The sequence below is a fragment of the Vidua macroura genome, chromosome 5, assembly GCF_024509145.1.
Source record: "Vidua macroura isolate BioBank_ID:100142 chromosome 5, ASM2450914v1, whole genome shotgun sequence".
NCBI classification, from domain to species: Eukaryota; Metazoa; Chordata; class Aves; order Passeriformes; family Viduidae; genus Vidua; species Vidua macroura.
The window spans coordinates 19302966-19329274 of record NC_071575.1 but is presented as its reverse complement, the minus strand read 5'-3'; the positions used below and the strand labels follow the sequence as shown (position 1 = coordinate 19329274).

Below are 26309 nucleotides of genomic sequence, written 5' to 3'. Positions count from 1 at the left end.
AAACGGGAAACTTGAAAAGGCTGTACTGATCATCTTTATAACAGTGCTGTGTTTACCGAGGAATTGGTGCTTTGAATACAAGAGATTTGCCAGCTTTCCTGTGTGGTCTCTCACCTAGTAAGTTGTTCAGTACATATTTTGCCACGCTCTCAGGAAGGGTAAAGACTAATTTAATCTCCTAGAAGGCAAACTTGACAGTAATAGCTAGAGATAGCTAAGAATAGCAAAGTAGGCAGCCAAATGGACAAAACATAAATGAGTATGTTGATTCTTACTGACTGTGGAGGTGTTCACCAAATAAGCAGCAATGATTTCAGGGTACCATTTTCAAACTAAGTTTGTTTAACATGAAACAATTGTTCTGTCTGGATTGTCTGAAACTTAAAAAATAAAATTAAAAAAAAAATCACGTTAAGGAAAGTTATACAAGCAAGTTCAAGCTTAAATATACCTGTTGGTGTCCAGGGAGCTGTTTGGTAGCTTGTCAGTAGGCTGAGATTTATTCCAGCTACCCATTCACTATAGCTTCTCCTGCCCTGCTGATGCTCACAGGTTGCCCACAGAGAGATGACAGCTGTAAATATGCGATATTGTCACATTTTTTTCAACGCTTGAATTTTAGACAAAAGCAATCACAAAACCAGATCATTTTGACTACGAGAAAGAGACATTATAGGCAGAAGGTTTTTTTGGTGGTGATTTTTGTTTTTTTGGGGGGTTTTTTTGGGTTTTTTTGTTGGTTTTTTTTTTTTTTTTTTTTTTGGTCTAGGGTTATTTGTGTTTATCATGTAGAATTTTTCAAGGATTCAGTAAAATCCTTTTATCCAAATTTTTTTTATCCAAGTGGACAAGTTACTAATTTACTAAATGTGTCTACTGTTGACTGTAGTAAACTTATCAGCATTTCCAGATTGTGTTAATTAATATTTTTCCCCCTTTCCTTTAGTAGCCAAGCATCAGGGTCAATTAAGTGTGTAACAGAAATTTTAACTGTTATGGAAAATGATGTAATTTGATCCATACAGGACTTATCGTAAGTGAAGTTGAAAATTGATGTGTGGCTTGGTACAGACATGGTTTTGGTACGGATACATTTTTATTGTCTTTGAGGCTTTGGGATACTGTATGTCTGTGAGGTTACAATGCTTAAGATTTTGTATTTTAGTGAATGTTCCACTTTGCATATTGCAATTTTCATCTTTCCAAAGTAAATGATGCCACAGCAATTTAATGCAGTTTGTCTTTTTATTCTTTACCGTACAAAGGAGTTCTGGCTTGGTTAGTTTCAACAATAAGCTGCTTTTTACTTGTGCTTTCATTATTCTATACTGTTGCTGTGTGCTTTCCAGAAATATGGACTAGTTCAGCAATTTCTTTTAAGAATAGGTGTCATAGAACCTGACACATGATGATCTTTAGATTTTTTTCATTATTGTGTAGTGGAACTCACGATGGACAGGTTCAAAAAATGCTACAATACACACTATTCCAGAGAATATACCAGTGATGTGTTTGTCACGACTGTAGCTTGAAATCTGCTATGCTGAAACAATGTAGGATACAGGTACAAATACAAACCCATATTGAGTATGTTGGCCAGCGTGAATGCTCATTTCAGTCATTGACTTCTTGTTGCTTTCAGTAGATTTACTTTATAGGTGTTGCTGGTACTCTTTGTGTGGAAATGAATCCACTAAGGTTTAGAATTACTTCTCCTTGGAAGAGATGTTCTGGGAAAGATGAAATGGAAAGATGGCAGAGAGACAGACTGCTGTGGTGGCTTCAGGCCCCAACAGTCTACTGTAAGGATACTCTCAACAGAAGGAAGGGTTTGCTACACTTTAACTGAAATACTTAATCTCCAAAATCTGAGAGAACTGTAATGCTATAGCATGTGTTTATTTGTGCTTTGGAAGCCCATGTTTGAGATGAGGAGGAGGATTGAGTACTTAAAATCACAAGTGAGGTATGATTGTTTCCACCAGGGACTTTTGCATCAGGCAGAGTTACTACAGCAATTGTAGTACTTTTGAAAACCTTGGATATATATGTGTATATATAACTAGGAATACTATTTAGACTTTTCTAGTTCATCAGTTGGTTGTTTTCATTCAACAACAAATTCCGTTCTTTTGCTAATATATTAAGGTTGTGATTTAGCACAACATGTTCAATGTTTGTTTTGCACTGTTTAAAACTGTATTTACATTCTTGCTCTTAATTTGCAGGTCACAGATCAAAAAACCAAAGGTAAGAATCTTTGATCCTAAGGAGTACTTTTATTGACTTGAGCCAGATCTTGATTCAGATCTTTACTAAAACTGTTAGAAAAGGCTGGGGACATATGAGTAAAGATGAAACACTGAATATGAGTATTCAGAAGAAATAAGTTGAGATGATTAAAATGGAGAAACTACAACTATTCTGCAGATGTGTTGTTAGCATCAAAATACTTCAAGGAAGATTGAGGATTGTGGATGAGATAGGTTAGCTGAAATACTCAGTTCTCTGTTTTACAACTGTTTTAGACAAATAACCAAGACTGACACCACCTTTATAAAGGGAATGAAAGACAGCAGAAGTACTGCTTATAGTGAGGTACCAAAATAAATGAAAATTACTTGGGTTTGGGAACTTAAATTCAGCCACAGAAAAGTCCAGTAGAGAGGACAGGACTGATGAGTGAGCATCTTGAAAGTTGGACTAAATCATTTAGCTGTTGTAAAAATATATTTAATCTTGCTTTGTGTATCAGTTTTATGATAAATTTTGTGGGGAAATTGTGAAAGAAAAGTGAAAGAAAAACACTAAAATAGTAACTTGATTTTATGGCTAACAAGAACTTTTTGGGGTTTGGGCAATGAAGCCTATCTAGAGAAATAGGAAAACCCTTTTAAAAATAAAATGTGGAGAATAATGCATTTATGCTGCCAAAGAGAGACTCACTTGTGTTGATCTCACATTTGTAAAAGTTTTGCTAATTGTGCTTAGTTTTTCTAGAGTCTCTTAAGCAGATTTTGTGATGGTGTCAGCTCCTCAAGGATTTGTGGTTTTCTTCTCCAGTACATAAATAGTCCTCAGGAGCAGCTTGTCTTTGCTTATAGGGGCACCTGGTGACCAGCAGGGTAACCTTAAGTGAGCCAAATACAGTTGCTCTGTGTAGGACTATCTTTTGGGTGAGAGTCAGCTATTACTGCCTTGCTGAAGAGCAGCACAGACAACTCAGATTTGTTACCTCTGAATCCAAAAGGAGGCAGGTTATTTCCCATCTTTTTGTTTGTTTAGGCAGTGGCTGTGTAGCTTAGTAAACTGGTGAAAACTTGGGTTCTGATTTCAGATTTCCCATGAAGATGATGATATATAACAATCCAGAAAACAGTTGTAGATCAGGAAGGTGGAGGCAGTTATATTTGACTAATACTTTAAAATTAGTCACTCTCTGGGATATATTCTTAGCCAACTTTATGTTTGCAAGAAATTTTGGACTTAGAGCAAAATTGCTGAATGTAGAGTTTCACCCTAGACTACAGAGTTGCACACGGAAGCAAAAGGTCTGCTGCTACTGCTTATTCCTGCTTCTTTAAATTGTTTTTGGTTGTTGAGAAGGTGGAAGCTGCACAGTATTTCAGAGATAAAATAATATAAGCAAAGAGTCACAATGAGTTCTTGTAGCTAGCACAGGTTTAAGTGGAAAAACTTCTGATTTTCATCCTTCCTGTTTTTCAGTGCCCGAAGTGACGAAACCAAGTTTAAGCCAACCAGTGGCTGCCAGCCCAATTGGCAACTCTCCATCGCCACCAGTCAATGGTGGCAACAATGCCAAAAGGGTGGCAGTGCCGAACGGACAACCGCCAAGCGCCGCCCGCTACATGCCTCGGGAGGTGCCGCCGCGATTCCGTTGCCAGCAGGACCACAAAGTGTTACTGAAACGTGGGCAGCCCCCTCCGCCATCCTGCATGCTCCTTGGGGGTGGAGCAGGGCCTCCCTCCCCAGCAGCACCAGGAGCAAACCCAAACAACGCACAACCAGTGACAGGAGCACTGCTGCAGAGCGACAGTGGGACTGCAACAGGCAAGTGATAATAAATAATATTAAAGGAAGGTGTTGGTGCATGGCTGAAATTGTAAGCCTGTCATTATATAATAAAACTCAGGTTGCTTTTCGGGAGCTTCTACCGTTTCAGTGTACAGGCTTCTGTTGGCAGCAATGGAGATCATTTTTACTACTAGATGGACCAAGAGATTTAATTTTTTTTCAACTATATTTTGGTTTTAATTGGTTGCTGAAATGTTCTGCAGCAAGGGAAACACAAGGCATAAATAAACAGCATTTTATGGTTGTCACTGAGTAGTTCCTAATGGCTCTTCAGATTTCTTTGACGTGAATTTCCTGTCTTGTCACATTTTTGTATCATCTCATAAAACAGACATATAGATGCCAGGTCTGCAAAGGGCAGGTGTCTGTCACGTCTTGTCTGGATGAAACAGAAAGATGACCTGTTGTTCCTCACTTCCATTTTTGGGTAGTAATCTTATTTTTTGTACTTAGATAAGCATTTTTGTACAAATGGTGACTGTTCTTACTTTTCCGTTCATTTTGTATTCCAGAAGATAAATTGATTTTAGGGTTGTTTGGTGAGCATGGGGAAGTTATAGCTGCTCCTGAATTTTTTAGACCCTTGGTGAATTGCAGTAGCTGTAATATTTCTTCTTTAATTATAATAGTAAAACAAACAAAATTCCACTCAAAATATCTGCCTTTTAAAGAAGGACTTAGGTAACCTGTCACCTGTCAAGGACAGCTTCAATCCTAACAATAAGACAATGTTAAAATATTAAATTTAATGCTAACAGTGTTAAAATATTAAATACTTGAAAGTCAAGAAGAAAACTCAGACATACTGGTATTGTTATTTTCTTTGAAAATCATGAAGATCAATGGGATCATGATTTTTTTACCATTGTAGAAATCAAACTTTTTTTAGGTCTCTGTGGTTTGGAATTAAAAACAGAGGTGACTTCTACAGAATGAAGTGAGCTAGGTGGGATGGCTGCCCTTATTAAATAGGATTATAGGAAAATTAATAATTCCATTTGTTTTATGGCTTTGCTACTTGAATTCATTTGTAACAAATCCCTGTTTGACAGAATATTTATCTTGTCTTTGATAATTGCTGTGTAATAAAGGAGAAGGTGAACGTCAAACTACAATGGCAAAAACAGAAGTCTTGGAGATAACTTATTTTGGTAAAACACCTGAAACAAAGCATGCACTGAAGTCTATGGTTTCTATATAAAATCCTGGTACTGGCATGCCTTCACAGTTATTGTAGTAGACTGACTAAGGAAAGTTTGTGTTAGTGAAGCATTCTAAAAGTTTTCAAAACTTCTCATGAGCAACATTTTTTTGCTGTTGGATGTACTATATGAGGACCATTTTGAAGTATTTTGAGAGGCTCTTTAAGTTGTATGTATTTATTTGACACTTAATATTTGTTTTTCTGAGGTTAAAATTTGGTCTTGCACATTCTCATATTTTTACACTTCATTTAATGGTGCATTAACAACTAAGAGGTTACGTGGCTGTATTAGCCAGTGGTTAGTTGCATTATCGTGATGAAAATCAGGAGTGCCAGATAAGGGTCCTTGAGACCTGCCTCAGCCCATCCATTTTTCTGCACCATAACAAGCTAACTGGACTGGGGATCTGACTTGTATTAAAATTAAATCAGGTTGGTTTTTAAAGCTGATTTCAGTCTGGATGACTTTTACCCATTGACCCAACTGAATATCAGTGAGAACATAGATGCTAGCATGTGAGAGTGTAGGTGTGCCAGAGGAGTGGGAATGAGTAGGTGAACAAGAGAGACATTGGGACTGTCTCAGGTGCTCCATCAAAGTGCTTATAAAAGTGCAGTGTTATCTGCCTCATACATCGTTTATCCCACCTCACATCTGGCTGTTGACAAACTGAACTTCAGTTTTGACCCAATTTGGTCGAGCATGTATGCACTGATATTGTGTTTAAATTCATGCTACGTGAAAGAAAATAAAAGCAGGTTTCCCATTGGGGAAGATCATGCAACCTACCTACTTGCTCACATTTTTATATTCACCAGATGGTCATAGGTGGTGTTGGTGAGGACTTAATATTAAAAGTCAACACATAGTCCTTCTTTACATCAACCTTTTTCTACCAGGCTTGAAATCCTTCTGGCAAAAACTAGTGTCCTGAAAGATGACACCAAGTATACTATTGTTTCATACCAATGCAGGAGTATTGATGGGGAGATGATGGGTGTTCTATGTAATTCTTCCAATACAAATGATAATTCAGGACATACAGGGCAGTTTTGGACAAAAAGGTTTAAATTTTATTGGTGAAAGTCTTTCAATATTTATGATTATTGCCACTGTCAAAAACAGCAAGGGAAGGCTGGTTTCATATAACAATCCATTAAATTGTGTCTTAGCATGCTATATGTGAGCAAGCACTCCAGTCTTAATACTTCTAGAACGTCTTCACAGACATTAAATGTTCTGTTAAAAGTCACTGATTGGAAGGTCTTGCTAAGTTCAGAGCTGCCTATGCACCATTCATTGGTTGAACCATTTCTAAGTTCAAAACCTTGCAACCTTGCAGTCTTTTGAGCTTGTCTTTGTCTGTCCTCTTTAAGTTCTTCCTGTGATCTGTGTAATCAGAAAGTTTTTTAATTGGAATGAAAAAAAAAAGGGTTGCTCTGTGCTAAAAAGATAGACGGATAAAAATATCAGTGGAGTCATACTTCCTTGCTATTGTTCAGTTTGCATTTGAGGTTAAAGCAACAGAAGGAACAGAATGTACTTGGGAACTGCTTGATCTTTTGGATCTTGGTGGGTGGGACTTAGTGGTTGAAGACAAACTACTGTTCATCAATATTCAAAGCTTACAAGGGAGTTTTAACCATTGCTGTAAAGTCTGGATCCTCACTGGCCCTCAGTGAAGGGGAATCCGGAAGGCATTCATTGGATGTTCATTGTTTAAGCTAATGAACTGGAAGCCTAAGACAGGCACTGAAAGCTGATCTTATCTTCTCTTGAAAGTATTGGCAACCAGAAACTGTGATCTTTACTTTGGAATATATAACATAGGAATTGAGTCTGGGAGGGGAGTTACCCAGTTTTTTAAGCTGTTTGCCTTATTTTCATGGAAGCTGTCATATGAGCTGGTACTGGGAGTAACAGTATATATTCACTTACGAATACTGCTGCAGCTGTTACTATGGAGTTTATGCTCTGCAAAATAAGTGGGATAACTGATGTCAAAAATCTGATGTTTTATACTTGTAAACAATATGGATTACTAATGACATTTTTGGGTGTTTTGTTGGGTTTTTTTTTCTTTTAGATTCAGCAATTGGAGGTGCTGCTGCTTCAAATTATGCAAATTCCACTTGGGGTCCTGGAGCCTCCTCCAACAGCGGCACCAACGCCAACCCAACTCACATCTGGGACAAGGTGATTGTAGACGGGTCTGACATGGAAGAGTGGCCTTGTATTGCCAGCAAAGATGCTGAGTCTTCTTCCGAAAACACCACCGATAACAACAGTGCCTCGAACCCTGGCTTGGAGAAGAATGCTCTGCCAGGAAGCACCACTAGTAACAAAGGAAAAGGAAGCCAGTGCCAGTCTGGAAGCGCTGGAAACGAATGTAATCTTGGGGCCTGGAAATCTGATCCCAAGGCTAAATCTGTTCAATCTTCCAACCCTGCTGCCGAGAGTAACAATGGACTAGGTAATTGGAGGAACTTGAGTGGACAAGACAGAATCAGTCCCGGTTCTGGTTTCAGCAACTTTAACCCAAATAGCAACCCGTCTGCTTGGCCAGCACTGGTTCAAGAGGGCAATTCTAGGAAAGGAACTCTGGAATCTGATAGTGGTAGCTCCAATGCACAGATTAGCACAGTAGGTCAGACCTCTAGGGAACAGCAGTCAAAGATGGAAAATGCGGGTGTTAACTTTGTCTCTGGCAGAGAACAGGCTCAAATTCATAACACTGACGGACCAAAAAATGGAAACACTAACTCCTTGAACTTAAGTTCACCAAACCCTATGGAGAATAAGGGAATGCCCTTTGAAATGGGCTTGGGGAACCCTTCCAGGAGCACTGACACCCCTTCTCAAAGCACTGGAGAAAGAAAGACTGGGAGTGTTGGATCTTGGGGTACAGCTAGGGGGTCTTCTGGAACTGAAACAGTCTCTGGGCAGAGCAATTCTGGAAACCATGGGAACAATGGAAAGGATAGAGAGGAGTCCTGGAAAGGAGCTTCTCTTCAAAAACCTAATGGGTCAAGAAGTGATTCTTGGGATAACAATAACCGGTCTACGGGTGGTGGGTCTTGGAACTTTGGCCCTCAGCATACAAATGAAAGCAAATGGGGTGAAGGGAACAAATTAACATCTGGGGTCTCTCAGGGAGAATGGAAACAGCTGTCTGGGTCTGATGAACTGAAGATTGGAGAGTGGAGTGGTCCAAACCAACCAAATTCTAGCACTGGAGCATGGGACAATCAAAAAGGCCACCCTCTTCCTGAAAACCAAGGCAATTCCCAGGCTCCCTGTTGGGGAAGATCTTCCAGCTCTGCGGGAAGTGAGGTTGGAGGTCAAAGCACTGGAAGCAACCACAAAGCAGGAAGTAGTGACAGTCACAATTCTGGACGCCGATCATACAGGCCTACGCATCCTGATTGCCAGGCAGTCCTGCAGACTTTGCTGAGCAGGACTGACTTGGACCCCCGAGTGCTTTCAAACACCGGCTGGGGCCAGACTCAAATTAAGCAAGATACCGTGTGGGATGTTGAAGAGATGCCACGACCCGAGGGGAAGTCTGATAAAGGAACTGAGGGGTGGGAGAGCTCTGCCACACAGACAAAGAACTCAGGGGGCTGGGGCGATGTACCCAGCCAAAGCAATCAAAACAAGTCTGGATGGGGTGAGCTCTCAACCCCAACGGAGTGGAAGGACCCCAAAAATACTGGAGGATGGAATGACTATAAGAACTCCAATTCTTCTAACTGGGGAGGAGGAAGGCAAGAAGAAAAATCATCTTCCTCTTGGAATGACAGCTCTAGTAAGGATCAGGGGTGGGGTGGACGGCAAAGTAATCAAGGATGGTCTTCTGGAAAGAACGGTTGGGGAGAGGAAGTTGACCAAACAAAAAACAGTAACTGGGAAAGTGCAGGAAACAAGCCAGTGTCTGGTTGGGGTGAAGGTGGGCAGAATGAGATTGGAACTTGGGGTAATGGTGCAAATACAAGCTCTGCTTCAAAGGGTGGATGGGACGATTGTAAAAGAACTTCAACATGGAATGAGACGGGTCGACAGCCCAACTCCTGGAATAAGCAGCAGCAGCAGCACCAGCAGCAACAGCAGGAGTCTTCTGGTTCCTGGGGTCCACCGCCCCAAACTCCAAGTAATGGGCGGCCTCCAAACCCAAACTGGAACAACGGACCACAGCCAGCTGCCCCCAAAGAGGAGGAGCCTAGTGGCTGGGAAGAACCTTCTCCACAGTCAATCAGTCGAAAAATGGATATCGATGATGGCACTTCAGCATGGGGAGATCCTAGCAGTTACAACTACAAGAATGTGAATCTATGGGACAAGAACTCTCAAGGAGGACAGGCCCCACGGGAGCAGAGCCTGCCTACTCCAATGACTAGCAAATCACAAGCATCAGGTACTAGTCTTGTCCCTTTCTTCAGCAATCTTCTATATTTGATTGTAATCTTAATGCATAATTGTAGCCACCAATTCTTGATAGTTTTATTCTATAAAGAAAACCAAATACTTATTTGAATATTTGGTTCTGCATTTAAAGTGTCTTTAAAATTTGAATCTATCAGCTTGTTATGCTTCAATAACTGTGATCTGAATACTGGTCACCTTGCCAGGAAAAGAAATGTTTGTTAGCTGACAAATCTGCATATTTAATTTGAGCTCTGAAAAGCAGGTTGAATTTCAGAATCAAAAACCTTTAAGACTGAGTCCAGCCATAAACTTAATAAGCTCAGCACTGCTCAGTCCATGACTAAACCATGTTCTTCAGTGCAAAATCTGCAGGTCTTATAAATATCTCCAGCTCAACCACTTTCCTGGGCAGCCTGTTCCAGTACTGGACAATCCTTTTGGTGAAAAGTTTTTCCTAATATCCATTTGAAACCTGCCCTGGTGCAACTTGAGGCCATTTCCTCTTGTCCTATTTCTTGTTACTTGGGAAAAGAGACTGCCCCCAGCATGGCTACAGCCTGCTTTCACATATTTGTCGAGAGCAGTAAGGTCTCTCCTGAGCTTCCCTTTCCCTGGACTAAATAGCATTTTTTATATTTAATTATTAGAGAAATGGGGAGAAAATCTTTACTTACCTTAAGTCAAAAACCTTTTGCTCTGAAACACTCAGTTAACACTTGAAATTTAGTACAGTCTGTGACAGTTCTTTTAGTCAGGTTTGACTTTGCTGTATGATAATACTTGGAGAAATATTTTCTTCTTTGGAATAAGGACAAGAAAAAGTTACATAGCCTGGAAATGTATTAAGAAATTATTGTTATGTAATCTTTTCCTCAGATTCAAAGACACTTTAAAGAATTCTATCTTGATTTAATATGTACTGCAAATATGTGCTATATTCAGCATATAAAACCCTAAGTTAGATGCTTGTAATTAGTCATAAAAGTTCACAGACACGAGGACAGTATTACATGTGGGGTTCACATTTAATCTAGGAAAAGAGTATGTATGTAATGAAACCTCTTTCTCCTTTGTGCAGTCTGGAGCAAAAGCACTCCACCTGCTCCAGATAATGGTACGTCCGCCTGGGGTGAGCCAAATGAAACCAGTCCCGGGTGGGGTGAAGTAGATGATACAGGAGCATCGACTACAGGCTGGGGGAATGCACCTTCCAACGCCCCGAATGCCATGAAATCTAGTGAGTATAGGCCAGATACCAGTTTCTTTGCAGTTGCTTTGGAGATTTTTGCGTTTGACCTTTTGACATAGGTCACATGTGGAGGAATTGTTACCTGAGGCCTAAAAGCAGTGTTGAATGTTTTTATAGGATTTTGATGGATGAGTATTAAATGTTTGTAAATGACTGAGACTTTGTCTTTTAAGGTAGTAAAAATTTTTCTATCTAAGCAATTAAATGAGCAACTCTGATTCTGGAAGTGCTGAAACACAGTAAGGAAATGTATATTTTTCTCTTTTTCTCTGGCTGCCTACTTGTTACATGATAAGTCACCTTTTCTGATCATATCAGGAAAAGGCATGCACAGTACTGACAAATTTCACTGTGGAGGCCATTACATCATTATCTATGCTTTGATAATGCAACTTGGCTTTGAATGGATTTTTTGAATTGCATAAGTGAGAAAAATTGTAACTCTTAAGGGACTGTACTTTGTAGTAGAATCTAAATGCCTACTGCAGTGTCTTTCATGCATGAGTTGTTGAAATATTTTGAAAATTTACTTCAAAGTTAAAATTTTGCTATATTAAGAGTTTTTGTGGGTATTATTCTTGGTGATATAAGTTGTTTGTATAATTTTTATTTCACTCTTTTTAAGGAAAAAACAACAAACAAAAGCAATGTTTTTGCCAAAGTCAGTAACATTTGGACGTGAAGTTTCCTGTAGGAACTAGTGATGATGCACAAGTGTTACTGAACTTGACTTGATGATGCCCATGTAAAACTGTTTCCAGCCCAGAAGTTGCTTTTGCAACATGTAATTTTTTGAGATGAAGTGCTGTGTAGATAGTTTGCTGTTGGGTCATTCTCCCTTCCTCCCATCCCAATTAAATAATTTGGCCATTTCTGAAACAAAAAAGCTTTGCTTCCTTAATGTTGTTGTTACAGCAGGTTTTTGTGGATGACAGGCTTCCCATGCCTGCCACACAGACTTGGCATTTTGAGGATACTAAGCTGATTTTAGATGGCTGTCATCTTTTACCTATAAAAAGATATCATACTAAATATGACCAAAATAAGAACTTCTGAAACTGATCCACTGAAAATTCTGTTGATTGGTTAATACTTAATACAGTCTTTAAAGACTATATATGGTCACTCGCTTACCATGACTGGTCTGTATGTGTGCCATAACCAAAGAACTGCAACCTACACGTGCTGTTCTGTATGTGAGCTGTCCCCAGCTCTAGAGCAAAATCTAGAGATAGGATACAGACTAGCTGTGATCAGAAAAGGGAAAAAATCAGTTTGGAGCCAAAGAAGGAAGCACAGATCAGTATCCACCTGTTTAAAAAAGTACATTTACGTAGTTCTGCCAGCATTGCATAGAATATTCTGGCAGAAATAGGAGCAAATTCAGTTTTCTGTAACACTTTTTTTTTTTAATCTTGAAAATTTCATTTGTGTTCTATAGCTCTCGGTATCTCATTACTCAAGAAATGCAAAAAATTAAGCCGGTGTCACACAAACAAGTAATCTTTACATCACTGTCCAGATTCACGTTCAAGAGTCCTAGAGAGCAGTCGGTGCAGAAAAATAATCTCTGGTCATGTAGTAGCATAGTATATATTTAAGCACTGTCACCAGAAATAAAGCTGCAGGGACTACCCAGTATATAATTTCCAGATAGTGTTCTTGACTCTGCAGTCATCATACTTTAATGTAGAGGTAGACCTTTTGCACTTGGACCAGTATGTTTCATAAGCAGACCTCAGTTGAACAGTCTTTAAAAAGCTGTTTCCTCTGAAGTATCTGAGTGTTTATTTATGATGCATTTTAAGGTATCTCTTAAACCACCATAATATGCTGCTGTACTTATTTTCATTATAGTCAAGGTAGAGATCCCCATGGTAGACTAAGTGCAGTTCCTGACTTTTTTTATATTCAGACTTTCTTCTATGTATGCTAACATCCTCCACACTCAAGCTCCAGACAATTAAAAAAATAGTTATTACAAAGGAGATAATGATGATAGTGGAAATTTTTTTACAGTAGATAAATACTAAATAAACAAGTACAGGAATAAATGTGCAAAATGAAGAAGTTAGAGCAGGAAGAACAGTTGGAGAGTGGACAGGATGAAGACTTGGGCTCCTGATGGCATGTCAGTAAAGGTTAGAATTCCAAGTTGCATGACATGCTAGGGAGTAACAGCAAGAAAAGAAGCCTTCAGGGAAAAGTCTGAACTGATACAGTAAAGAGGTGGTAGCTTTGTGATGTACTGAAACAGCTCTGCTAGTAAGTCTCTTTAACATTGTTAGGAATAGAATTTGTAGTAGAGGGTGTTTTGGGTTTTTTGGTTTTCTTTTGTTTTGGTTTTTTTGTTGATGTTGTTTTTGTGGATTTTTTTGGTTTGTGTTTTGTTTTGTTTTTTTGGTGTTTTTTTTTTGTTTTGTTTTTTTTTTGTTTTGTTTTTTTTTGTTTTGTTGTTTATTTTTGTTTTTTTTCCTTTTTTTTTGTTTTTTTTTTTTGTTTTTTTTTTTTTTTTTTTTTTGTTTTTTTGGTGTTTTGGTTTTTTTGGTTTTTTTTGGTGTTCTGTTTTTTTGTTGGGTTTTTTTTGTTTGTTTTTTGGTTTTTTTGTTGTTTTTTTGTTTTTGTTTTGTTTTGTTTTTTGTTGTTGGTGGTGGTTTTTTTTGTGGTTTGTTTTTAGTTTTGTTTTTGGTTTTTTGCATTAAACTACTTTTGGTGTTGTTTGTACCAGAGGACAATGTTGGGTCCTTGCCTTCAGATTCTACTTAGTTGTTATTCCTAAAAGTCGTTTCTGTAATTTTGTGGAATAGTATAGGGCAAGGCAAGTATTAAGGTTTTGAAGTGAGAGAGGAAATAATTGATAAACCACCTGAATCAGAGTCTTCAGCACCCCTGGTTTTTGTGTGTGCTTTGAAGGCTTTCATTTGCATTCAAAAATAGTAGATTGACATTTCTTTAAAATAGTTGCACAACATGACATGTGAACATGCCACCAAATCTCTTGGGTTTTGGAATTCGTGCACAAGTTTTTACAGCTGTTAGAGTGAAGACAGGTTTTGATTTTTTTTTTTCGTTCCTTTGCGATTTTGATGATCTCAGGCAATGTTGCAGTGTCACATCACCAGCTGCATGGTATTGTACGCTGCTTTTGAGCTTTTTTTTTGTTTTTTCTAAAGGTTCTAAATCTATGCAAGATGGCTGGGGAGAGAGTGATGGGCCAGTGACAGGAACACGGCATTCCAGCTGGGAAGAGGAGGAGGAGGGAGGAGTCTGGAACACAGCAGGCTCTCAGGGAAGCAGTTCCTCCCACAACTCAACGAGCTGGGGACAAGGAGGAAAGAAAACACAAATGAAGGTAAAATGCTTGAATAATTCATTACTACTGTGTTGTCTGAAAACAGTCTGATATGTTAGAGCATTATGTAGTTATTTTTTAAGCAGATTTTGCAGAGTTACATCAAGGTGCCTCTTAAACTAGTGTAAAAAAATGGGAGGTTTTTGGATTTGCTTTAATATATCACACCTGTTATGACTAATAAATCTTCCAGTAGGTGTCAAATTCTTTTGGTTTGTAAGCTGCACAGCCATTACTAAATAAAAATAAGTATCCCAAGGCTATTTCTCTTCTCTCGCTGACACATCTTTTTTAGGCCACTGCTGTTGTTCTTGCATAGCCTGCTGAAGTTTGCATTCCACAGTCCCTTTGGCACATGAGCTTCTTATTTCTAACAACTGTTGGATTTATGTCTGACTTATGTTTGTTGTTGTTGACATTTGGCCTCAAAGTAGGAGCAGGAGCTTGGCTGTAGTCCTGAGTAAATTTCTTTTTAAGGTTTGTTTGCATTGACGTTCTTTAGTACAGTAACCCTTGTTACGGTATTAATGTTAGAAGAACTATGCTGTGTCTGCTTCTCATGAAGTAGGTAGGGTAGACTCAAAAGGCAAGGTAGAGCAGTTTCCTAAGACATGGAAATACTACTGTGATATGGTAGGGAGTTTCACATTTCATGTTTTGCAGAAATTATTCTCAGGGACTTTTTTTCTCACTTAAAGCTTTTTTATTTGAACCATCAAAACAACTGAAATTTTTTTCACTGTTGAACTGTTAGTATTGGTGTTGGTGATGTCTAAATTACACCAAGGCCAAAGAGAGACCCAGGTCAGCACAATGCCTGTGCAAGAGACACCATGCTAAAGGGAAGAAAGGAAGAAATCTGCCTCTGAATGCACTGGATTAAATAATGTATTAAACTGTAACAGAAGAAAAAATAAACAATGTTCACAAAGCTTTCCAGATTTTAGAATGAAACTGAAGGTGTGATAAACACTCTACATGACAATGTTCAACCAGTTTGGAATACCTAACAGTAAGCAATTGTACAAGACACAATGTTTGGTAAATGTTTCTGAACATGTAGATACTTAGAGTTAATTTTTCAGGAGATTAATTTCTCTGGTACCAGAATTTCCATTTTAAACATGCACATCTCAGGGATAAAGAAGAATTTAAGGAATCAAGAAGTTTCTTAAAAATATTTTTCTTTTTTTTTCAGTGTGCATTAAAAGGAGGAAACAGTGATTCGTGGATGAACCCTTTATCCAAACAGTTTTCAAATATGGGCTTGCTAGTAAGTAAATTTTTTTTAAAAGAAAGTGCAACTTTGTGAAAGAGCTGTAAGCTTTAAATAAGTCAAAATATCAACTGTTTCACAGTTATTTGCATCTGCTGTGCTGGTAGGTTGATTATAATACCTGTAGTAGCTGGCTCAGAATGGCTTCTCAGAAAAACCCTAAATCTACTTTGATTCCTAAAGTTACTTTATAGTAGCTCCTGCTCTGAGATTGCAGTTTCCTTACAAGTAACAGATTTGGGAGGGGGATGTGTGTTTTCTTATTTTGTTTGGTTTTGGGGCGGGAGAATTGTTGCTTTTTAGTGTGGGGTGGTTCTTTTTTGTTGCTTTGGTTTTGGGTTTGGGTTTTTAAATTTTATTTTCATAACATGCTGTTTAGAGCACTCAAGATAGAGGCTCCTGCCTGTAGTCTCAGACATCTGTGATAAGTCCAAGGTATTTATTCTGAATCTCAGCCATGTATCAGAAAAGGAGATTTACAGCTCTGTGTCTGTCTTGGCTGAATTTACGTTTGAAGTACAGCAGTGTCTTTTTAGAAAAAAAAAAGGGCTCATTATGAATTCATAAGTAAAGATTGTTTGGTAAAGTGAATAAATAAATATCACATCATTTAGAAAAAGACGGAGCTGTAGGGAAGTACTTGAAAAATAATTCTATATAATTTTTCTTAGGAACTTTCAACAAGCTAATTTGTAAAATATTTTGCAGAATATTCTGCCAGTTGTCATCTTGTGAAGCAGGAATACTATGTAATACTGGCTAGCAGAAGATAATACAGTTTGTGTGAGAAGTCTAAGGCTGCACAAGCTGACACTGACATGCTTAGGATTATTTTGCAATGTCTTTTGGTTCTCAAGCTCTAATTCAGTTTGCTGGACAGTAGATGCTTTTGAAAGCTATGGGAACACCCTGTCCCAGACTGCCAACTGAAGAATCCCGTGGCAATACATTTCAAGATTTGATGGCATGACAGTTCATGAGGATGAGCTATCATTTTGGCCACTATTTTCAGTGTTTTGTCACTCAACCACTGGAACATAAGGCCAGAGTTTCATTTATGGAGCGGCTCCCTGTCCATCTTCCTCCCTCACTGCAATCGTGTGTCTGGTGTCACATGGGTAAAATTGCCACACAGCATTAGGGGGTTGAGGCAAGGTGTGTCCAGGGTGATATCAGAAGTCCTTGTGTTCAGTTTTAGTTTGAAGTAAAACTTGATTAGCACAAGCATGTTCTTCCTATATTCCACCTTTCTGAAATATTTCTCAGCATTGAATAGAAGTCAGAACTGAATTGTGGTTTTTTTTTTCCCCCAGAGTCAAACTGACGACATTCCAGGCAGTAAGATGGACTTGTCTGTAGGTGCGTATATTTTAATTGCAGTGCATTTGAAGTGTGAGATCACATGTAGTGTTGTTATGAGGATGACATGCTGTACTCTGGAAGGGTTTGATTCTTAGTTTTAGCACTCCTCACAATATAAGGGTAGAGTAAAAAGCATCTTCCATCTTGGCTGTAAGCTTTGACTCTGGTGTGCAAGATTGAGATGTATACCTGTACATAGCAGAGCTATAACTGTTCTAATATTTTAATCTTTTAAGTTTGTATTCATTGTTATCGTTTCAACAAAGTGAAAATCTTTTTCATTTGGTGGTAGAGTACTGTTTTCCCTCCTGCCAGTAGAACATCCCATTTACTACAGCTTCATGGAGGTGATGTGAGGGGAAAAAAATTACCCTCTATCATTGATTTTTTTCAGTTGCATGCCTCAAGTTATTACAAATTACTTTTCAGTAGAACTAGATTTTATGTTCTGGATAGCTTCACTACAATTGTTACACAGCTTAAGCATTGTGGGCTGTGTGGTACCAAAGGTAGAACTGTGGTAGTCAAGACTTACTTGCATCTAATACCTGGTGTGAATTTGGTATTCTGATACAACCCAGACAGTTTCAATGTCTCTCAGCTTAGAATCCATTGCATTCTTAAATTTCTATCACACTTCATAAAGGATTCAGTTGTTCATTTTTCCCAAAATTGCTGTCTTCCTCTGAAGTAATTAAGGATCTCAGTAAGAGATGAGAAGAATGTTTATTTATATGGTATGATACAGTTTTGTGAAAGGGTAACAGTTTTTTGATTTCTCCAGTTTGGCCTCATGCATCCTCTCTAGAATTCAGGCTCTGATTTTATCATGCTTCTCTAAAGAATGTCTAGGTGGAGATCAGTCACCATCATGGGTGTTCAGTTCTCACCTGCCTTCAGATGCTGCTGGTAAAAATCAGATCTAAGCATATACAAATGAAGAGGATGGTAGCCTGGATTATGTTGATTATAGCTGTCTTAGTTTCTTATCTCCAAATTAAGGATCCTTTGGAACTTTCAAGGACCCTAAGACCATCAGAGCTTCTGAGGTGACTGTTGCTCAGAATATCCTGTGAAAGGGTGCAGAAAGGCTGCATCTTTTACCTTGATATGTTGTGCTTCTTTAAGTTTAGTGTGCCTGTGAATGGTGGCATCCCTTGATCTTAGGTAGGGCCATTTATTATGGCTTGTATTCTGTTTCAAAGGCTGAGAATGTAACAGATCTTCATAAGTTTTTCTGTTACTTCTGTATTTAGCAGTTTTGCTCTTGTTGCTTATGGCATTTGTTTGTGAAATGGCATTTGGAAAGCTAAAAGCTGTTTTGCTCAGTCCAGGCCTACTTCTAAACTTTAAAAGTTGGACTGACTTACGAAGTAGGCTTGTTCTTCAACTGGTTTTCACTCAAGATTACAACATAGCATGTTTTTCTGACAGATAACTGCCAATATGATGTTTTCCTGGTTTATGGATAAATGCACAGAGTTAAATCTGTGCTTGGAGACCACATATGTCAAAGAAAACTTAGGCTTTGGTATGTTTGGAGCGCCTTGGCTCTGATCATTATGCACTGTTAGTAATTCTTACTACATTGGTCTCAGTCTCCTTGTTTTAAAAGCATGTTCCCTTTATTTCAAGTGCTAGAGTAATACTTTTATTTACTGACCAAGATAGAAAAGAGATGGATCAATGATGTACTTCTTTTCTTCTTCTGTCAAATCTCTTTAATGGATATCTTGTCTACTTTGAAAATAGGATAGAACTTTTCTTTTCCCCATTGAAATAGCTCCTATTCTGTAAGTTCTGAGATATAAAGCTTGCTACAGTAAAGTAGCTTGTCAGAACCACTTAATATTTTGTATTTTCTTTTCCCCTGTTTGACCATCACTTTTGTATATTTTAAAATACATTAGTTAAAACCTCTGCAGATCAGGGAATTCTCAAATCACCTGTAAATACTGAGAAATTAATTTAAAATTTCTATTTCTAAGTTACATTACAATGTAATTTGTGCAGCTGGTTATTGTAAGTTACAAAGCTGTAACTTACGTAGCATTCAGAAGAAACACCTCAATATCTAAGTGCATGTTGTTGCTCAGTAGACTTGGATGATGTAAATTTATGGTAAAGGTATAAAATCAGTATCTTTAAAATGTTTTTGTGGTCAAGAAGAAAATGTTTCAAATGGCTTTCTTGATTTGGCTTACCCCACTGGGTGTATCTATTTTCACCATGTTAAGTCTCTTTTTGGCAACTGTTTTGGGTAACTTTACTCAGCAGCAGTTTGTGTCTCCTACTTCCCAGTGCAGGATCATATTATATAATTCTGCATTGAATTCAGATTTCTTTTTCTTCTTCTAGCTCTGTGCATGTGTTGTGAAAGATGTACTTCCTATTTTTTCCCACACTAGGGAGTGAATGTCATCTTCCAAGTCCTTGTTTGATTTTGCATTTTTCACAGTGGTTTTTTTGACTCTTAATAGTGGGAAAAATCCAAGAAATGATAGGGTCTTTTTTTTTTTTATGAAGACGGAGTAACTTTTAGCCTGTTCTATGTTTCTGCATGTAGAGAATTCAGGGCTTCGTATTTATTCATACACAAGTGTTTTTGCCTATTGTAGAGGGTAATTCAAACTTTTCACATTTTGTCAGTTGCTCTGTACTACATAAGGTAAAGCTATTCTTTAGCTCCCTCCATTATTTATAGCTTTAGTTCACAAGTTCAAAAGACAAGACTCACACGACATGTTTCAAGACATGTTTCAAGGTTGCATTAGAATTTTCTGTGAATGGGATAAAGGAATGCAATAATTTCTCTGTGAGGCCTTGTTTATACTGAAGTTTAAGCAGCTGCCTCAGCACTAAGTGACATGCAAATCTGTGCTTCAGGCCTTCAGAGGTGCTCTTTTAATGCTCTGTGTATTTTACAAGGCATCATTCAGTAATGTTTGAGGAGTTGATTGGATCATCAGGATAACCGAGAGACAGGAAGCGTGTTTCTGTGGCTTAGTCATCTTGTGTTGGCATTGACCCAGTTTCATTTCAGACAGTGATGCAACTATGCCTTGCTTTCAGTTTCTTTTCAAGCAACTGATGGCCAGGGCTTCCTGTGTAGAATTAAAGCACATGATCCTTTTAGTAGCACATTGCTGGCATTGTGTGCAGTGGTGTGATGTAGGTATGACAGCACCTAGCTGTTCGTGACACTTCGTGAGTGCTTTTGCAGAGCCAGTTGTAGCTTTCAGGATATGACAAGCTCATCCAGGTCAGTATGACTCCAGTTACAAGCTAAGATATGTAAGTGATTTGTCAACTGTCTTGTGATAAATGATGTTGAAGGCACCTGAGAGGATGAAGCTGGATCAGCTTTGAAAGCTGTGGAGGTAAGAAAAACCCATGCAATTAGTGGTCAGTTTCATAGCTTCTTGGCAGTAGCTTCGCTGTGAATATTAATAGATTGGGATTGGACATTAGGAAGAGATGCTGGATTTGAGAAGCTTTTTTGAAGAACACTGTCTTGAAGGTGTTAAAGTGATTAGCTGTCTGCTCTGATAAAGGTTTAGTGTTTTGTCAGTGGTAGGGTAGGTTATCTATCACCAACTTCCTTTGGAAAAGTCATAGATTTTCTTGTTAATTGTGCTGACGTGTTTTTAAAATGATCCTTGGAAAGACCATCTGTGCTACTAACTAAACAGTATTCTTTAAAAATACCAGTAAAGCTCATTTCTATCACATCAGTATTTTAAAATGAATATGTTTTCCATCTACTTCAACATAGCAATATGCATCTGATAGCTTACAGGTGTCACATCTGACCAAAAAGATTGTTCCTTGGCAGCAGTTCAGTGTGTAAGGTGGAAAACTTCTTCCAGTCAGCTCTTTGGCTGTTGATAAAGCTTTTAGAGAAAGTTGATGTCTTGTTCACTGTGTATGTTTGAGTTTGGTCATCTGCTATTGACATTTCATACTTCACCAGGTTACTGACTAAACAATAGCAGGAGACTTTAGATGTTGTTTGAGAAGTGTCTGTTACTGATTGTGTTATTGTGTACAGGCTGAGGGAGATTGGTTGTCTATCTGGAGTTACAATATACCAGTTGATGTCTTGTGTTAAAGAATTAAGTTCATGTAACTTAATTGTAGGACAATCTTGACCAAATTATGTGCATGTGACCAAATATTTCAAATGATCTCAAATAATTTCTCAATGTCAAACCCAGCAGAAGCTAAGCAGAATATATGCAGAACTTAAATAATGGTCTTTCTACATACTGAATCCCAGAAAATTACAGTGCAGGTTTTGGGAGACATAGAGAACTAGGTATTAATTAATGTAATTAGTTGAAATGTTTGTGTTTATATCTCTACATAAATTGTGATAAATACTTCACATTAAACTCTATAAAGTAAATTGGCATGTTCAGTGTTAAATGAAACTTCTTGCATTTATTTTTCAACACTTTTAATACCAATTGTATTTGTGCTAAATTATAAGACAGATGTAATTAATACCCTGATCTTAAAGATTATTTCTTTGGCTGTGAACCTGCTGTCATGAAAATGGTAGAGATTATTTGCACTAATTTCTCTTTTTTTTACAGGTGGTCTCCCAGATAAGAAGTTTGAGGTAGATAAACGAGCTGTGAATCTCGGGGATTTTAATGACATGATGAGAAAGGATCGATCTGGGTTCCGTCCACCTAATTCCAAAGACATGGGAACCACAGACAGTGGGCCTTATTTTGAGAAGGTGAGAGAAATATCTTTAGATAAATTAATATCAACCTCTATATTCAAGATCCCAGTTTTTACCCTAGTTCTCTGCAGGTGCTAAAAATTTAATAACCCTGAATGAGCTCAGTAGTAAAAGGTGTGGGGTAGTTTTATTGGTAGAAGAAATGTATGTATAAAACAGGTGTCAGGTGTGCCTAGACAAAATTGGTGAGAGCAAGGCTTTTTATTCTAGAATAGACTGGTTTTGATGTAGACAAATTCCTTTCTTTTTTCTTGGAAAGGTAAACTACTGGTAGCAATAAAATTTGTTATAGGTTTCATCATGGTGATTCTTTTGGCTACTAACTACAGTCATCTACTGTAAAAAAAAAAACTGGTTGACATCTAAGTAAATATAAGTAATCACAGTCTTCTAAATTTTTTTCTTCTTTCATGTCTGGCATTTATTGGAAATACCCCTTCTAAATTCCACAACCCCTTATGCTGTATGTCCGTGTACTGTAAGCTTCTGTACGACATCTGTTTCTTTGTGACATCTGTTGTATGTTATGACAGTGTTTCTTTCATATTCTTGCCTATTTTAAACAGAAGCTTTCACTGTTATTATCAAATATTAATTGCTTCACATTATGAATTGGAGAGTGTCCAGTAGATGCAGAATGCTCTAGGGCTGTTTTGGGTTTTTTTAGATACAGTTTATCACATGTAAAATGGAAAACAAATTTGGTTTAAAAATTCTGAAGGCGTGTTAACTGTCTAGGAATTTAACTCCTCCATTTTGGTATAACAAGGCAAAAAGCAGTTTTGTCAACTCCCTCTGGTGGCATAATTAATAAATACCATGAGCAAAGCTACTGCCTTTCCTAACAAATTATGCTGGTAGGTGTGTGCTAACATTAGGAATTCATTCAAGATTTGTTTGCTTGTGTAGTGGTAATAGCCACTATCAGAAACTAATTTCACGAGAGTTCAAAATGTATTCTTAAAAAGAAAACTTAAGAGTATCTCCTTGGACCAAAATCTTAATTGTCAAGTGATTGTTTGAATCAGAAGTTTTGTCCTTGTAACTGCTATTACAAATTAACTTTGCTTCTTCCTAGTCACTCACCGTCCCTCTTTCTCTCTTCTTGCATTCTGTTGCTTCACTAACCAACTCCTGCTGTTGGCTAACTGCTGCTTCAGCTGACTTTGCCTTTCTCCAATCAAGATGGGTGCCTTGGGGATGAGGCTCCCTGCTCTCCCTTCTCCCCTTCTCCCAGCTACAAGCTGTCTCCCTCTGGTTCCACACTATCCAACGTCGGCCTTGGGGCAATCGGCTCAGGGCTCAGTCCCCAAAACTTCGCTGCTAGACAAGTAAGCAGGCCACCTTATAAGATGCATTGTTACAAGGCTGCAACCTGGGTATAATCCTAGTTAGTTGGTTGCTTGCATTTGTTTTTCTGCTGAATAGATTAAAATTGTTAATGGAAATTTCAGCTGTCTCAGGCCATTGAGAATCAGTCCACTTTGGTTCCTAGCATCAAAACATACTCTGTCTGGTTTTGTTGGCCTCTTCCTAAATCGCAGTGCAATGTGGCGCAAAGCAGGCGGATGTGCTTTTCAGAAGTGGTGAAGTCAGTAGTATCCTTCATTTTAATTGCTGGCTTAACACCCAGTTAGAGGCTGTTAATTTGCCTCATCAAACCCAACACTGAAGTTTTTCAGACTCCACTCAAAGACCTTGTATGTAGAAATGTGCCTGTAAAAAGTTGCAGTGATTTAGCATGGTGCCTGTTCCCTTCTCCCTTCCTCACATTTCAAAGTAAGGATTGATTTAGTAGCCTTTAAAAATTCTTGAAGTAGCAATATTTTTACGTACCGGGAAATGGTACGTAAAAGAAGTAACAGTGATTAACTGTAGTTCAGGAGAATTTCTGGCTATTATGTTCCGCATTATTCTAGAAGAAATATTTTAGGAATACTAGGAAATGAAAGAATAGTACCTTATTATTGCAGCTGGTCTAGCTTATGTAGTCATATGCCTAACATGATGGTGTTTCTTTGTGTTGTCTTTCTGTTTCTATGTGACACAGTGTTGAACATCAGATTAAGTCCAAAATTTGCAGGCATGTTGTTGATCTCAGTGTGCAGAACTCTTGTTATAGAGAGGAGTTATAGAGAGAGCTGAAAGTGTAACTGCAGCTTCAAGGCCTCTCAAAAATTTTAATGTGTAGTTGAATCCTGCTGACTCTTTCCAGAATAAAACCTCTTGTCTTTTGGGTTTTTTTGTCTTCCTGCATGCTTAGGAGTTGCTTCTGAAGGAGAGGATACTTTAAGTGGTGGGGGATGCAGGTGAATGAGGCAATCCATAGTGCTGCCAGTGTAGAAGCAGGAGGAGAGATTTGTGTTTGAGCAAAAGGATAGCAGAGGATGCACAGTATTAATGGTAGGAGTATTATGCACAGTGTTATGATAGGATTTAAGAAATCCTGGTATATAAGGGAAGGAAAGGTTTTAGTGAAGGCCTGCACAATCTCAGTTTGGAATAATGATGGATTTATGTTGGGTACAGCAATGCTAGCATGGACAGACAGAATAGGGAGTGATGGGTGAAGAGTGGGAAATACATTCTTTAGAACCCCAGGTATCTGAGGATCACAGACACCCTGACAGACAGCAGGAGATGGGAGGGTCTTGAGACTGAAAAGACAAATTCATGGCACATAAGGATGCTTTGGAGTATAAGCTTCAGCTTTTAGAAGCAAGAGAGTGTAGCTTAGTTAGTGTCAGAGACTGTTGATAACATTTCTTGCTTTTTTTTTGAAAAATAGTACCAAAAAAAGTCTGCTCAAGAGGCTAAAATCATGAAACATAATCACAAATTTTCTTGGGTCTTGTTCATGCATTAGGGTTTATTACAGAAGTTACTTATAAATCAGTAAATGCTTCTCATTAAAAAACTCAAGTAGCAAGTATTCTTGTGTTAGAAAATAAATCACTGGAAAAAAACCATACAACTCTTTCTCACTTGAAAATTTTCTTCAAATTTAGTGGGAGAAAAGGGGAAGGAAAATACCCAAATCCAGAATGTTGAAGTTTTCATGGCTGAAGGGAAATCTTTAAAATTAGAATTCTAAAATATTATTAGTTAATAAAAGGCCTACAGAGAAAAAAAAATAGCCTTGTGAGTGATACCTTAGCAACCTGGAAACAGGTACTCAGGAAAAGTACCTGTCTTCTCTAAAATAGGGGACCAGAATTCTTGTTGACAGTCTTACCATACTTTTAAGCCAATGGAATGGAGTTTTTAGTTTGTTGTTTGTACTCCAAGTTTCCATTTCCCGATATGTAAAGTGCAGAATATTAAAACATTATATTTGTCATATCTTGAATTAAGTAGATAACCATGACCCTTCAGTGTTAGAGGAGAAACAACCTGCTTCTCAAATATGTAGTACAGTGGCTTTAACCCAGGTAGAATATTACTGATTTTAGCCAAACATCTGTAATTCTGAGGGAACTCTGTTTAAGTCAGTAACTTGGCTCATTGTTACTGATATGTAGTTATTAGCATAGAAATCCATTATCCTGCAAGATTCATCTTCTCACTACTGCTTTAATTTTATAGGGTGGCAATCATGGTTTGTTTGGAAACAGCACAGCACAATCGAGGGGCATGCACACACCAGTGCAGCCACTAAATCCTTCCCCCAATATCCGGGCGCAAGTGCCTCCCCAATTCCTTTCTCCCCAGGTAAGGAATTTATAGCAACTGATTACTTGTAAAAGTAGAGCTACAGCCTTCAGAGCACATCATTGAGGTTACTTATGCACCTGTCTTGGTCTCAATTTGATGTTAAGAAATTGAAAAATTAAATAAGATAAAAACATTAAAATTCATAGGAAAAGTACTTAAAATTCAGTGCAGAAGCATTAGCATTCTGTCTTATTCCAAGGCAGTTGATGGTAAATGCTCGCTACCAGTATTTTTAAACCTCGAAAGTGAATTTGGCAATCTTATGTCTTATATAGGCTTTTGCAAAGTATTTTAAAAAGAACAAATAAACGTGAAAGCTTAAAGTGTTTCTGAAGTGTGACAGGTTGCTTAATTTTTTTAAGTAGTCTTGTCCTGTGCTTCCTGTCCCCCCCAAAAGAGAGGTTTGATGAAGGGGCTACATGTTACATTTATATTGCAGAGCTTAATCTTAAGACCTCAGGTTCTCCAAATGTACAAGTTTACCTTTTTCTTTGGACTTGATGAACGGTTCTTGAGATTGTCTTGAATTGTACTTGTGTAGCTCTCCAATAATGCCGGGAAAAATGGGGGGATTCTTCTCCACCTACTCCTGTCTTTTACTGTATCTTACTCAGTGTACAAAGAGCTTAACTCTTTCTGTGAGGCACTGTTTCTTTGCTCCAGTGACTGCCTGAATGCCTTTCTTTTCCCTTGTCAGGCAGTACATTTTTAATGTGATAATGCAGTACTGTGATTACTGGTTAGCTGCATATATACCAGCATTTAAATTTAGTAGAATCTCTAGCACTTTACTGGTTGGGGGAATAACCTTTGTGTGTGTGTCTGCATCTGCACATGTAATACTGTTTACTGTCAATCAAGTGAGGTATTCACTTTGC

The 26309-nt window shown here is 38.1% G+C and overlaps 1 protein-coding gene across 15 annotated transcripts in view; it reads left to right on the top strand.

Moving 5' to 3' along the window:
- TNRC6B (trinucleotide repeat containing adaptor 6B) overlaps positions 1-26309 on the top strand; it is a 118169-nt gene that overhangs the window by 79858 nt on the left and 12002 nt on the right. For 12 of the 15 annotated variants that reach the window (XM_053977145.1, XM_053977144.1, XM_053977143.1 and 9 more), the window contains 10 exons: positions 2229-2250; positions 3727-4071; positions 7387-9714; positions 10804-10962; positions 14148-14326; positions 15525-15599; positions 16916-16961; positions 21563-21711; positions 22878-23048; positions 25303-25428. In XM_053977145.1, coding sequence (XP_053833120.1) covers positions 2229-2250; positions 3727-4071; positions 7387-9714; positions 10804-10962; positions 14148-14326; positions 15525-15599; positions 16916-16961; positions 21563-21711; positions 22878-23048; positions 25303-25428 — 3600 coding nt within the window. The remainder of the gene's footprint in view (positions 1-2228; positions 2251-3726; positions 4072-7386; positions 9715-10803; positions 10963-14147; positions 14327-15524; positions 15600-16915; positions 16962-21562; positions 21712-22877; positions 23049-25302; positions 25429-26309) is intronic. The other 3 variants (XM_053977158.1, XM_053977154.1, XM_053977155.1) reach the window with 2 other exon arrangements.